The sequence below is a fragment of the Dinoponera quadriceps genome, unplaced genomic scaffold, assembly GCF_001313825.1.
Source record: "Dinoponera quadriceps isolate SergipeBrazil2010 unplaced genomic scaffold, ASM131382v1 scaffold136, whole genome shotgun sequence".
NCBI lineage: Eukaryota > Metazoa > Arthropoda > Insecta > Hymenoptera > Formicidae > Dinoponera > Dinoponera quadriceps.
In genome coordinates, this window is record NW_014554268.1 from 117,332 (window position 1) to 133,917 (window position 16,586).

General features: G+C 34.0%; 1 protein-coding gene across 3 annotated transcripts in view; it reads left to right on the plus strand.

The window, feature by feature from the left end:
- Positions 1 to 15,039, plus strand: part of LOC106751960 (MIF4G domain-containing protein B) — a 41,066-nt gene extending 26,027 nt beyond the window's left edge. For all 3 annotated transcript variants that reach the window (XM_014633284.1, XM_014633293.1, XM_014633302.1), the window contains exon 9: positions 13,177 to 15,039. In XM_014633284.1, the coding sequence (XP_014488770.1) occupies positions 13,177 to 13,410 (234 nt within the window). In that variant the 3' untranslated portion in view covers positions 13,411 to 15,039. The remainder of the gene's footprint in view (positions 1 to 13,176) is intronic.
- Positions 15,040 to 16,586: the final 1,547 nt, after the last annotated feature.

The window sequence follows — 16,586 nt, forward strand, 5'->3', positions numbered from 1 at the left end:
TGAATATATTCAATAGGGATCAGAGCAGCTTCATCAAGAATCCGACTTCGTAAAACTTCCAAATTTTGTAGATTTGTTTTGTAAACTCTGTCTTTTAAATTGCCCTACAGGAAATAATAATAATCGATAAGTGATAAATCTGTCGATCGAGGAGGCCTTTCTATAGGTTCTCTTTTACCTATCCATCGATGAGGAAATATTGTGTTCAGATAATTACGGATGTCCCTTCTGTAATGTGGCACAGTATTTTGTTGAAAATATATATACTCAAAGTTGTCACCCATGATTACTTGTATCGTTGAAACGATTTCGTTTTTTAGTATATTCTCATATTTTATTGTTGTTAGATTCCCTTCAATAAAGAATGAATCCTTGAGAACATTATTCAGAATGCCTGTGCAAATATTCAATTTTTCTTGATATAACATATATTTCTTTAATCCAGTATGAACTTGTATCTGAATCAGAGTCTACAACTGTGTCGATTAATGTGGCCATTTAACTGAAATGTTTTACTTTATCTGAAAATACTATATTTGATATAATCTTATATACCAGGTGTATGCATAAGTTTTTTCCGGTTTAACTAAGAGATGGCGCCAGCGGAAAGTACGCAGCGTATTAATTTGACACATACGTCATTTTGTTCGTCTGACATTTAAAACTACAAACACACACAAGTTGAGTCCGCCAAAAACTAGCGTCTTTGTTTTATCGTTCAGTGATAATATCGAGTTTCGTGCATGAAAAAGAACATTTGCAGCATGCATTGCTTTTCTTATTTAATCAAAAGAAAAAGGCTGTTGAAAGTCATCGTTTGCTGGTAGAAACATATGGTGAACACGCTCCATCGATTAGAACATGTGAGACATGGTTTCGACAATTTAAAAATGGTGATTTCAATGTGAAAGACAGTGAGCGCTCTGGTAGACCACAAAAATGCGAAGACGAGCAATTGCAGGAGTTATTGGATGATGACCCAACTCAAACTCAACGGCAATTAGCAGAAGCATTACATGTATCACAAGAAACAATCAGCAGACGTTTACGAGCAATGGGAAAGATCAATAAACTCGGTAAATGGGTCCCACACAATTTGAATGAACGTCAAATGGAAAATCGCAAAGTCACTTGTGAAATGCTGCTTCAACGCCACGAAAGGAAATCATTTTTGTATCGAATTGTGACGGGTGACGAAAAATGGATTTATTTTGAAAACCCGAAGCGGAAAAAATCGTGGCTTTCACCTGGCGAAGCCGGTCCATCAACACCAAGGCCAAATCGCTTCGGCAAGAAGACCATGCTCTGTGTCTGGTGGGACCAGAGCGGTATTGTGTATTATGAACTCTTGAAGCCCGGCGAAACCGTTAATACACAACGCTATCGCCAACAAATGATTAATTTAAACCACGCATTAATCGAAAGACGACCGGAATGGGCCAGAAGACATGGCAAAGTGATTTTGTTACACGACAATGCGCCGTCTCACACAGCAAAACCAGTGAAAGACACCTTGAAATCGCTTGGATGGGACATTCTTCCGCACCCGCCGTACTCCCCAGACCTGGCGCCATCTGACTATCACCTCTTCGCATCAATGGGGCACGCGCTCGCAGAGCAGCACTTCAGCAATTTCGAGGAAGTTGGAAAATGGCTCGACGAATGGTTTGCCGCAAAAGACAAGCAGTTTTTCTGGCATGGTATTCATAAATTACCTGAAAGATGGGCGAAATGTGTAGAAACCGATGGCCAATATTTTGAATAAAAAAAAAATTAATTTCCCTTGAAAATTACGTGTTTTTTTTTACCAAAAAACCGGAAAAAACTTATGCATACACCTGGTATATAGTTAAAATTCTTGTCAATTCTATCATCAACTAACAAAATTCAATATGCCTTTCAAAATTATCATTTACCAGGTGTAGAAGTATGAAACCGGAATTTTTTTGTAAAAATTACACGTCTGTTGTTTAAAAATGATAAAAAATATTTTATTCAAAATAACGTCCATTGCTATTTATACATTTTTCCCACCTCTCCGACAGTTTATGAATGCCACGCTAAAAAAACATTTCTTCTTTTGAAGCGAACCAGCTATCGAGCCATTTTCGTACATTTTCATACGAATTGAAGCGTTGTTCAGCGAGAGCTGTCCCATTGATGTGAATAGAAGATAATCGGACGAAGCCAAGTCTGAAGAATAAGCCGCTGGCGTTAGTATTTCCCAACTGAACGCCTTGATCGTTTCCCTGACCCGTTTTGCTGTGTGTGATGGGGCATTATCATGGAGCAAAATGACTTTGTCTTGCCTTTTTTCCATATTCCGGTCGTTTTTCACGCGATTTAAATCGATCATTTGCTGTTGGTAGCGATCAGTGTTAACGGTTTCACCAGGTTTTAGCAGCTCATAATAGATTACACCCTTCTGATCCCACCAAACACAGAGCATTGTCTTCTTTCCAAAGCGACTGCAGTGGATGTCGATGGTTCGCCTGGATTCACCCATGATTTCTGACGCTTAGGATTCTCAAAATATATCCATTTTTCATCACCTGTCACGATACGATGGACTTTCTTTTGTATCTGTCGAGCAGTATTTCACAAGTGGTTTTTTGATTTTTTTGCTGTCTTTCATTCAGTTCATGCGGAACTCATTTTCCCACTTTCTGAATCATGGCTTTCAAACGAATTGAGACAGCTTTCTGCGTCACATTCAATTCATCCGGGAGTTCTTGTTGAGTTTGAGTATCATCTTCATCCAATAAGGCTTGCAATTCGTTGTCTACGAACTTTTTAGGTGGTTTCCCACGCTTTTCGTTTCTCACGTCAAAATCACCACTTTTGAATTTTTTGAACCACTCGAAACACTGTGTTTTACCAAGAGCATGTTCACCGTAAGCTTCGACAAACATTCGATGCGATTCTGCAGCAGTTTTTTTCAAATGATAACAAAAAACCAATGCTGTCTGCAAATTGTAGTTCGTAGGCACAAAACTCGACATGTTTAAGGTTATAGAAAAATATACCGGTGTACGGAACTTGGGTTGTTGTGTGTTGAAAATCTTCGTCAGCTGTTAGAGGGAGATGATGGCGCTGCAGAAGCGGTCTTACGGTCTCTAAACTGATGGCTAGCACCATCTATAGGGAAATTCCGGTTTCATACTTCTACACCTGGTGATTTTTGTAGAATGTGGAATTTGTTAGGTGTACAAATTAATTCTTGGCCTTTTAAAATGAAAATTAACGTTTATTTATTCAAATTTAGTATACACTTTTACCCTTTAACTTGTACGCTCGAGTTAATTCGAGCGCGCTAAACAGGCAAAACTGTGCACACTCGAGATAATTCGAGCGGCGTTGTATTTTATGCTGCTATAATTTTTCACACTCAAATATAATCGAGAATTGAAAATAACAATGTGAAAGCAAAGAAAAAAATTTTGTTACATAATAAAATATTGATTTTTTTTGGCCGGTTCTTTTCAAAAAAACTGTGCGTTAAGGGGTTAATTAACAAAGTAATATTCAGTAGCATTTATATATTTTTTTCCATCTTTCGGGTAGATAACGAATCCCCTCTCAGTAAAAGGATGCCGATTTAAAGTCAATAAAGTCGGTAATGCATTTTTCGACCTCTTTGAACGTTTTGAAATGAGAATATGTTAAATAGTGTTGGAGGGACAGGAATAAGTGAAAATTTGACGGGGCTAGATCTGATAAATATCGCCGGATGTAGCAAAATTTCCCATCTCAACGAATCAAGCGTGTCCGTGATTTTTTTTTTAGTGCAATAGAATGACCGACTTAGGCCCGTTGCCCGTAAAAGTCACTTTTTACACGTGCTAGAAGATATTGCACCTTCCCCTAATATCTCAACAAACATTTTCTTTGCCCCAGCCGTGTTTTTTTTCTAAACTGAAACGCGAAGAGCAAACAGTACCTAATGTGTTGTTTGTCAGACATTATCGTGTTTACTGCGCTCACGATGAATTGTTTGAGGTTATGTCAGCTACATATTCCGGTTTTATGGTTTATTGTATTGGTATTATACAGCTCTAAAGTTCACGGCAAAAATTTTCCGCTTAAATAAGCGTTACAATTGATTTAATATTAAGGCCGAGAATTAATTTACACATCCAATATAAGGGTGAATTTGAATAATTTTCAATTTTTTAAGTATAGACTTTTGATCTATGTCATGTCATGTTGCTATCCTATTTCGCGGATAGAATAATGCTAGTTTTCGATGAAAGATTGCACAACACCTAATAATTTTTTTGGATTTGTTGCTCATGATGGTCCACCTAGTATTGCACGATTTTTCACATTTCTAATCCTCAAAACGCCTTATTCTCTCAACGGTAGAATTTGAAATGGCAGTATCTTGATTACATAGTTTCATTAAAAAGTCGCTTCATATCATTGTAGAATCTTAATCGATCATCTCATACTTTCAACATCAAAAGAGATACGTGTTCTCGTTCTGAAAGACGTAACATATTGACAAGCAAAAGTGGTAAAAATTATTCAAATCAATAAAATTAATATTTAGATAAATTCAAAGTTACTGTAAAAACAGTGCTGAAGAATGATGAACATTCAATAAAATACAATTCAGGACAACTAGTTTAAAACTGTTTTTAACACTATTGAACAGTATTAACAATATTGAAAGAAGTAAAGGAATTTCAGTCAATTTCACGACCCACTAAACTGTAATGAATAATAGTGTTAAATAAATTAGCTTAAAAAGTAAGACTTGAACAAAAGAATAGTTAATATAACAAAAAATTAAACAGCTCAAGTAAATCAAGTGCTTAATGCAATAATAATATCTCGACTTAAAATATAGGATTGTGAAGAAAAGTCGTACTGCCGCACGTAATGCCGCAAATGAATAAGCACCGTAACAAGCTAAGTCGTCGGTTCATTAATTCGTTTGGGCTAATGTATTTATACGCTCAAAGGATAGGCCGGATCATGCAGGCATGCATAGTAGATCGAATCATGCCGATCTTATCTCAGTTGGCTGGGCATTTATTGATTTTGTCTTTGTTGGATGGATTATTTTCCAATCTTGCTTTCGTGAGTTACACATCTTATCATAAAAAGTTGGATAACTTCGAGATTTCGATTTACATAAAGTAGATAAAATTAGTTGACTGAATCCACCATCGATCTTACCTTCATTGGTTGAATCCATCATTGATTTTGCCTTTGTTGGCTAGATCCACCATTGATCTTGTTTTAGTCGGCTAGACAATTGTCGATCTTGCTTTAGTTGGCTAAATTACAATTACTGATCTTGCTTTTATTGACTGCATTATCCTCCGATCTTGCCTTCGTGGTTTAAACATTTTACCATAATAAACTCAATAACTTCAGAATAGCTTATTTAAAGAGAGTAAAATTGTAGTATTTTGAAACAGTCTGAAGAAGGGTATAAGAATATCTAATTAAACATAAGGTCCCGTTAAAAAAATTCAAGGTGACCTTGTCTTGACTTGGGTGATGCCAAAATCAAACTAATAAGATCAGTAAATATATCTTTTTAAACCATATAACTTTTATCCAAAACAATTTTCTTTAAAACTTATTTTTTCGAGATATTTCAAGGTCCCGATATTTTTTCCTCATCCTGTATATATGTGGGCATTTGAAAAGTTCGCGACCTACCGTATAAAGGTTAATATTGTGTTTTTGTTTTTTATTGTGGCGCCGCGATCGTCTTACGAACAGCTATGAAGTATTAAGTCGATTTTTCGAGTTGTTAGAAATAGTTGTTTAAACAAAACCATCTCAGTGTATTGTTGAAAATGATGGAAATTGAACATCGTGCAGTAATTAATTATTTTGATATAAAACAGAAAAAGAGGGTATTGTAATCAGGTTGGCGAGTATTAAAATCTTATTGGATAAAGTAGTACCTAAAATTGGAACAAATGGGGAACACCCTGGCTACACATTTTGTTCCGCGATGGGATAAAAATACTAGAGCATCGCTGGATCAAATGTATTGAAGTATAAAGTATATTGAAAAATAAAAATCATTTCAGAGAAAAGTCAATTTTTCATTATCAGGCCGCGAACTTTTCAAATTGTCCACGTATTATATAGAATCCGGAGTCATTTGAATTTTGAATCATGTAAGGTCGCATGTAGTACTTGAGATATATCACTTTAAAGTTCTATAATTTTATATTGAATTACAATGAGAATGAACTGTTCTTCACTACTGTCACTTCAAAATATATATACCTATACAAAATTACATAACATACAAACATATCGTGTGCTATTCTTCTTTGATTATATTTGTTATTTACATGCATCAGTCTTTCAAAATATATTATACGTTTTAGTTTACGAACGGTCTATTAGAAATATTCTAATCTTTCATCTTACTAAATTGATAAATATATCATGTATTAAAATAAAAAGATCCTAAAAAATTCAGCAAGGACCTTCCGCAAGATTTGAGCTTAAATGATTTATCATTGGAATTTTTTTTTTGTAAATTTTGCTAAAGATCTAAACTCTAATCTTGTATATTTTTGCTAATTTTTTAAAAATTTGTTATTTTTGCGTATATGATGCGTTCCAGAAGACACGCGTATATCTTCCAGATATCCTACGGATATGATTCAGAGATATACTTCAAAGATATGCGGAATATCCAGAGAATATCCTGTTACATTCCTTATATTTTTCTGAATGTCCTAAACCACATAGCACACTTCATTCAAGGGATATTCTACAGACATCATTTTGAGATATTGCAATAACCATCGCATAAGACATCGCAAGATAGTCTCAGTTATACAGCGGATAATGCAAACGACAAATGCACAAATATCCATCTACGTGATATCCAACCGATATCTTAAGCGATGTTCAAAAAATACCCTATTAAGCTCAAGAAATCGCACGATATATTATTATGTGCTCAAATACATACAGCAATCACACATCATTTTGACGTTTAATTTTGGTTTATCACTAACCATTATTTACGACATTAACTGACGTTTTCAAGACATAAAAATGACCGTCTAATGTCACAAAAAGTTGACTTCACTAAATGTACATATTTTGACATTATTTATATTATTTATATGTTTTTCATATACATTTTTATATACAAAAGTAAAGATTTTTTGTATTTAACACATTTTACTGAACTAAAAGAAATTAATCATTGTAATGGAACATTGTAATGTTCCAAACAAACTGTTCAATGTTTCAATCAATAAATACTCTTGTTTTACTTTTCAAATAATTTCATTGTTTAGTAAAAAAATTGTTTTATATAATTTATTTATTAAACTTTATCATTTAGATTAAATTATCTGAAAAAAAATAAAATTTTGTCGTTAAAAATAGGTACTTTTTATCATATTCAGTTGTAAAATCAAGTCTACTTTGATAATCATCATTATTCACAACTTGGTGAAGAGACATTCGATAAGGGTGAAACTTGTTTTGATTCAAATTGCACCAGATACTGACACAACTAACTTCAAAATCTATTCTTCAGTGACTTAAGAGATCATGAGTGTTCAATTGTGCCGGTGCAAGAATTTCTGCTGTTTTTCATCCCTAACTGCAGATCTGTCGACCTTTGTTATGTTGAGGCTGAACTACACCTTTGTTTCTAATTTGGTTAGCCAAATATGAAAAAAACATTACGCGAGTGAGGAGTCGACCAGGAAAACGCTCTCGCCACAATTTTTTAGCTGCAGCGAATGCACCTCGACATTCACCCAAAATTCAAAAATTCAACAAATCATATGCTTCTTCATTCGAATAAGACATGGCTCTAGCTGTGATATGAATTAACCCAAATTAAATTATTTCGAAAGGAGGATTAGTGCGCATGCGCGCGCGTATGTGTGTGTATTTAAATCTTTATCCTTTCATTACGGTTGTCACCTAAAATCTCTTTGAAAATTTGTTTTCGATATGTTTCTCAATGTCTCTTTCTCTCAATTCATGTGAGATCTAGTTTCCTAGCTTCTGAATCATTCCTATTGCTTTTAAACATTTGATAACGGTTGACTTATCGACTTTTAGTGTTTCTGACAACTCTTTGAGCGTCTGATATGAATCTTCTTTCAGTAATACGTCCAATTCTCCGTCTTCAAACTTTTTCGGCTAACTAGGGCGCTCTTTATCATTCAGGTCAAAATCGTTATCTTTGAAATGTCTAAATCAATCTCTGCAAGTTGTTTGAGGTAGAGTATGCTTCCCATAAGCCTCCATTAGCAAACGATGACTTTCATCAGCAGATTTCTGAAAGCAGAATAGTAATATTTTCTGCAAATGCTCTTCTTTTGGTACGAAATCCAATATTTTCAATGTAAGTTTCTCATACCCAAATGTTTGTATAGGATATTGAACACACGTTCAGATGAGAAACTCAAAGCCGCAGTTGTTAATTCATGCATGTAATTCATGCAATTTCACTTTGAGGTCATCCAACACGATTCCATGGATTTTTTCACTCATTTCTGATGTAGTCACCTCATTTGGATGACCACTGCGTCGTGCATCAAATGTGCTGGTACGACCACGTTTAAACTCAGCAATCCAGTTATATACGATTACACTCGACGGAGCAGACTCCTCCAAAGTTTTTTGGAAGTTCTCAATCATTTCTCGCGGTTGCAAGCCTTTCAAATAAAAATGAATTACTGCACGAATTTCAGTTTTTTTCCATTATTACAAAATATCAGCGTTATGTGCTTTCGGTGGTTGTCACAAATATACTGATTGTCATAGCTGTCTGCAACTGTGTAATGAAAGGTTTGAAGGTTAGCACTACTGGAAATTCACGGCGCATTGGAAGTGGCAACATCACTAATGTGTCATTCTAAAGACTTATTAACTTGGTAATAACACTAAATGTGGTTCGGCATTCGAAAAAAATACTTCTTTCAAACAAATTTTTACATGATTCGATATTAATTTATCTGATGTTGACGCTGTAATAAAAATATTACACGAGTTAAATAATATTTTCTACACTTTCGAAATAAACGTTCCTGTAATTTCTTTTAATATAATAAAAATAAGCGACAACAATCTATTATTAGCGGAAATAGTCAACAATATAGTATAATTATTCGTAGTTGCTGATATAATTTTTATTGCAGATTCTAACTTTTTTACATCATTATATGATAAAGTATGACTAGATTGAAATTCTAATTGGAATTCACTCTAATCCTAATTATAAATATTTTCCATTCCATATCTATCAGTATATTTTACATTTGCAATAAATATATACTGTTTATTTATCAGATTTACGTGAAATTGTGATTGTTATAAGTATATTCGTGATAAATACCATCTAGGCCTCGATAAGCGAATTCTCACCGAAATATTACGCGCTGTCCAGCAAGTAGAAAGTTCCAGATTCGACTTCTGACTAAGGCAGTATTTTTCGCAATACAGAGAATTAAATAATGATTTGATAATTGCTTATATGAAAGTATATTTTAGAAACTTTTGAACAAATTATTTCGCTGTACACACATATATTATTGTTATACAGAGTACACTGAAAGTCTGGATACTGCCGAATATCTCATAGACAATGTAATTAAAGAAAATATATTCCAGATAAAAATTATTTGGTTTAACTGCCTTACGATTTAAGTTCCGATGGCGCGGGCCATAAGTGACTGTAAGGTCGGTCACACGTCGAGCCATTTACGGTTTGGCCGAGCGTTCGAAGTTGTGCAAATCGCAGACATCCTATGATTTGTAAATACATGTTTAAGGTACGGTTAACTTAAAGTAGGTTAAGGTAAGGTTAATTTTACTTTGCAAGATGTCTGATAAATAATTACAATCAATTGATCATTGAACAAGAAAGATTTATTGTCTTGAAGTGAATAATAAATTAATAACACTTTTATTTTTATTTCTAAATAAACAGATATTGAAGAATATCATCGTTTTTATAAAATTTACAAAAATTTAACAATCTTCGATAGTATGATATTTTTCAAAACATTTTGGTACATGTAATGTCGCGTGTGGCCCGATTAGCTCTACAACGTCTCTAAGACGTGGCGCGGTCGACCTACCACGTCTCTGATACGACTTATTCATGTTCGGCGCGATCAACATACCACGTCTCTGATACGACTTATTGATGTTTGGCCCGGTCGACATATCACGTCTCTGACACGACATTGTAAGCTAAGGGGTTAAAAAGATCTATTTACCGATCTCATCAGTTTAATTTTAGATAGATGCGTCAAGATTAAATAAAGGTCAACTTCATTTTTTTTAATGAGATCATATAGTTTTATTTATACAAATCTATTCTTTTGTTCATACTATGTATAAAAGTATTGAGGTAAGATCATTGAAAAATAAATACTCGAGATATTTTACTTTTTATTTTGATATTTTCAGTACAAAATATGAAATATTTCATAAAATCATCAATATTCTTATATGAACTTTTCGATAAAATTACTTTAATAATTTTGTATATAGAATTACAGGTGAAATCAAACGCTGTAATCAAACATAGATAAACTTAAAAAAAATTCATTGCACTTTGCAAATGCATCGAAGCCCCAATATGCACTAATTAATATCTATATCGTAGCTCTTCTAAAACGCGAAAAATTTGAACAATATGTTGACAGGAAGCAATCTTTAAAATATGTTATAATAAAATAAATATATGTAATACATAGAATTTTTACAATATTTAATGAACAGATTATCATTTAAAATATTCTATTGTATGATCATATTTATTTGTTAATAATTTTTTAATAAACAATGAGCGATGGCTAAAAAACTTTTCAAACCTTATTCAGGAAGGTGACTTTGACAATATATATCAAGGTCAGATTCATTGGAGGTAACTTTTTTGGTATTTTCACTCGTTTATTATAATGTACGCACAGCAATTGGCCTATGTGAACATAAGAAATGTAAAAAAAGAAGAATAATAACGTATAATATGAATTATACGTTTGATTGCAAAAATAAACGACTGTGTAATTAGATATAAAATTACAACATTTTTGGGCATGATTTCCGAAGCCTGTGTGAACCACGATTCATTTCTTAGGACGGTAAATCCATGACCCACTTTAGTGGATCCAACCATCCATGAATAACCTTAGTAGATATGAAGAAGCAAGGAGAGGAGTTAATTGATATTTATACCACTTTATTTATATTACTTTATTACTTTTAATTTTTTATCAAATATAATTTTATAAATCTTTTAATTCTAGATACGCGATTTTGGAATGCATCTTGTCCCCATTATTTAATATGTTGATATATTATAAGGGTAGGCAACAAGTCTTTATCCAGTTTGTAAAACTACGCGAAGTAACAAAACGTATTTTAATATTCTAAAAGTTTTCATCAAAACGACTCATTAAAAATTGGTTTGCGACCCACTAGTGGATTGCGACCCACATTTTGAAAATTCCTATCTTAAAGCTATATATCCCAGGAACTACATATGAATTCTGTGATTCAAAGTACAAGTAAGTCATGATTCCACTCTCTATAACAGGCTTCGAAAAAAAAATGCAACTTTCGGTCAGATTTTGGAATGCATGTCCATTTTCTTCTCTTTGTCGCTTGTGACATAGCCTCCGAGCGCATAACTGAGGTTCACGACACTTCACATTAAAAACCAGGCCAAACCATGAGAAGGATCCTCTGCTACATCAATAATGTATATGAAACAATTAGATTAAAGGAAAAAGTTATATATATAATTCCATGTTATATACATCTCCCTTATTTCATTGCGTGTAAATTTAACGTAAGATACTTATTTTTAATATGAAAGAGAGTTTGACCCACAGATATAATATATCTAGACCGAGTTTTGAAGAGTGGGAGTCGAAATGCACGTAGAAAAGGATGCATTCACTATTTTGAATTCTTTGTGTTCTCTCTCGTTCGTGACACGTGCACAGACCATGCAAACGAAAGAGAACGCAAGGGACGCAAAATAGCGAGTGCATCTATTTTTTACGTAAATCTCGATTCCTATTTCTGAAATAAAGGTAAACGCTGAGTTTAGATCAGAGCTGAGCAAGCAATGCACTTTTCAACCGATTTTCAGGAAACTTAGTTTTATATTGTTCCTTTTGCCTCCTTATCTCACGCGCAGGCAACACACCGCTCGAGTCGAGTTGAGGAACGTGGTTGCCGTATATCATGCTATGGAATTCGTAGAAGGGAGAAGAATCAGAAGACTTATGAATTTTTTGTTAAAGATATTATATTTTTATTAAATTTTTATTTTAATTGTGAATATTTGTTTTTAATAGTTTTCCACATCACCTATAAGGTACTATTACTAACGTGTTTTTTTTTTTTTTCAAGTAGTATCCTTAGTAGGCGTAGTTCACTAATAACTGAAAAGACACTGATTGGACAGAAGCAGAATGTTCTTCATATATTATATGTTTCTCATTCTCTCATTCTACTTCTGTCCAGTCAATTTTTTAGTTACTGGTGGACTAGGCCTATCTGGGAATATCGTTCAAAAAAAACGTGTCAGCAATAGTGCATAAAACAAATATTCATGATTAAAATAAAAATATAATAAATAATAAAACATCTTTAAAAAAAGATCCATAGGTTTCCTGATTTTTCTTCCTTTTACAGGCCTTATAGCACAATATGCGATGACCACGAATTTGAGGCTCGTACAGTTCGTTGGCTAGGCGCGGGATAATAAGACAATAAGACAAGGGGAACAACCCGAGGCGCAGCCTATCGAAAATCGGCTGAAAAGTTCATCGTTTGCCGAACTCTATATATATTACGTCTATGGCCCGATCTGATTATATTCATGGATTGGCCGTTCCTGACATAAAGCACGTCGCGAGTTCCAGGATTGATTGTTATATCGCGGGCGATAAGAAGAGAAAATGGGTGTGCATTACGAAATCTAGCCGAAAGTTATGTTTCTTGCCTGCCGTGGCTTGCTCTATAACATATATAAAAATGAAAGAGATCCATGAGGTAGCGTAAATAATTATCCAAAGATCCATAGCGTAAATAATTAATCTGAATATTTTTATTTGTAAAATTTGTAAATTATTTGTAAATAAATAATTAACCTGTTTTATTATTTTTAATTTTAACACGGATATTTGTATACCGTAGACGAATTGCCTGTTCCTTATCCTCACATGTATCGGCAAGGACTTGGATGCAGAATTGCCTGCGCAACTACAACAGCTGCTCGGAAGTGTACGCGATGCTTTCTTAGCGGAAGAAACGACAACGTTACCATCGGTCAAAAAGACGCTCCTGCAATTGATTGAACTCCACGCCGCCCATTGGCAGTTACCGGCACCAGCAGTGGTTTACTATTATCCCAGTTCGAATTCCAAGTAACTGCAAGCTTCTTTTGCTCGCGGTTTTTCCGTCCGTTTTCCTGAAATAATGCGTGAGTGGATTCATGCGAGAGTATGGGTTTGTTTTTGGTTTTTTGTATCAGATTGACCAATATTTCCCTGAACAAGATATTTACAATACGAGAGTTATTTCGAAAGTTTACATATAAAAACATAGAATTAATTTCTGAAATTGGCTTTATTGCTTCTCAAAATATTCTCTGTTATACTTAATATACTTTTCCACTCGACGAAACCAATTGTCGAAGCATTTTATCAATTTTTCTGGAGACACTCCAGACACCAGATTTTCGAATGCTTCCACCGCCGCATAAGCCGTATTAAACTTCAAATAATTTTTATCCTTGATGTATAGAAATTAGAAATTGTAGAGTAGTCTCAAGTTGGGACTGTAAGGCGGATAAGTAATCAATTGTATACGGGCAGTGACCCAAACCTATTTTGTTGTATTTTCTGCGTTACATAACGATACGTTATCTTATTGCAAGATAATGCACGATTTTTACGAATTTTTCAAATACAATCGGCAGGCAAATTATTGTGTACCCCTCAGTATTAACTGTAAGATTTTTAAGCGCAACAGGCATAACAAAACCAATTTTCCTGAAGAACAATGTAATCATTTTCTTGCCAACATTTCGGCTGCGCTTCACTTTTGTTGGATGTGGCTCGTCTAGGAACATCCACATATTCGATTGTCGCTTGCTTTCTGGTTCATAGCAGTAAATTCACGATTCGTCACCTGTTACGATGTCATACACTGCTTTGAACCGACCGTGATCATACTGTTTAATTATTTCTTTGCTCCATTGACACACGCCTTTTTTGGGTTTCCATTAAATTGTGCGATATCCAACAGGCATATTGCTTTTTGATGCTAAAATCATTTAGGATGGTTTTGATTTGAGTCATTAATGTCTACAGATGCCTTAATTTTTCTGTAGATCGTGCGATGGTTTTCCTATAATAAATTGCGCACAATATCGACGTTCTCTGGAATGATCGTCGTGGCAAAACAGCTTTCACAGGATTCATCATCGAGCTCTATTTGACTGTGTTTGAAGTTCGCGTACCGCTTATAAACAATTTTTTGGGATTTTGCTTCATTGCCAAAGAGCGAAGATTTTCATTGTAGCGGAGTTAGCGACTTCTTAAAGACATAAAAAATCATTTCGCAGAAGTTTTCTTGCGATAAATTTTTTTTCGGAAATATCAGCTTTGAACGCGTTTCATGGTTGAACGAATAAATATTTTTTGCGTCAAAAGGCAAAGAATCATTAAATATATGAAATTAAAAAAACCTATTAATTAAGAAACCTGTCAATAATTTTGATATGACATAACATCTAATGCCATTTTGTGAAGACTTTCGGAGCAATCTACAAATACCGGACACGCAAACTCCTTTAAATCATTTGATCACATAAAATAATATGTTAAGTACCATGCGAAAATATGAAAGTGATGATTATTTTGCATTATTAATTCTTCTCTCGTTGTACGATCATGAACAGTTTGCTGAGTGTACAGTTCGAGATAATCTCGTTCCTTTTAACAAAATTCTTGTTAAAAATTCTGTATGCAATACGAATAAATAAGTTCTTTTACATCGGAAAAGTTTACGATATTGGGGAATCCCAACAATAACGAATAGTTAATAAATCAATTATTGCAGACTTATTGCAGAGACATGATGTAAAACCTTTCATTTTCTAAATGAAGAAACGGTTATGCGGATATAAGCGCTACGAAACAACATGTATGATCTCGTTTTTCAAATATGATCGCTTCTTTGCGAATCGCTGATTCGTGCCAAGGGCGAGAAAAGACCGTCAAACGGCCGAGTGTTAAACGCGATTTCTCTTTGCATTGAGTCATAACACAAATTCGCGTCATCAGCCGTTGCGCACGCATACAATTCTGTTACTCGTTCACGAGATTACGCCGAACTTTCTTAAATCTCGATGAATCATATAGATTCCTTTTGTCTAATTAAGACGCGTCTATATTAAATTACGAAAATGTCTGCAAACTCAGTCAGAGAATCAAAAGATCGGTTTTTATTTTGGGCTCATTTACCAATTCAGGTAAGACTCATAGATATTATGCTCATAAATAGTGCTCATACGTATCGCGATTATTAACCAGATAGCATAAAATATTTCAGAATCATCTTGTATGTCGAAGATAAAGAGTCTTAGGATGTCTTGAGCACATTCAGAATGTTTGAGCACTATTTAGGTAATTATTGTATAATTATGATTAGTAATTATATTGAACAATGCCATTTCAAAAGAGATATAAAGACATTTTATCTCAAAGAAAAATATGGAAAGGCTTATAAGAAACGAGCATAGATTGTTGGTACGAATAAATTTATACGGGAGGATTATATATTTATATAGGATAATATATTTTTAACGGTGTTATTTCATGCCGGATGTCGGATGTCGGATTATACAAATGTAAGCGGGGAATCTCCCTCCTACGTCAAACCGATTCTGTATTATAATTATTAATTAAATTACGATATACCAAAATAATAATTATCTGTTTGTGCGTTAATTGACTTTCTAAAAGTTGTTAAAATCTCCGCGTACGTATGTAAATGTCTGACAAACCCGCCAGCGCATGCGATGACAGTGTTAAATATATTATCCTGTCAAATATATTATCCACTTATTTAAATTTATTCGCACCAACAACCTGTGCTCGGTTCTTAGAGGCCTCTCTATGTTTTCCTTTGATTGCATATCTCAAGAACTTAATACAATTTATATATTACATTCTGTTTATATATATTATATATATAAATATATTCATAAATAAATAAATATATATTTAGCGTTTACCGCTATTTAATAAAGAACGTGTACACAATAATGCTGGGGCGTTTGAAATAAATGTAAAAACTTTAATGGGTTTAACAGAGTAAATTCGCGCACGAAGGGGAACGACGACGTCGATGGCGAAAAGGCCGACGGGAGCGCGCGTCCGCGATGTTTGGAATTTCAAACGAGAATGAGTGGAGCCGCAGAGCAAAAAAATAAAATAATAAGTAAAACAAAACAAGAAGGAACAAATATGTGTGCGAAAACAAGCCGTTGCCTTGATTACAAAATATAATCGCCGCCGTTTGTTTTAACCGCCACATAT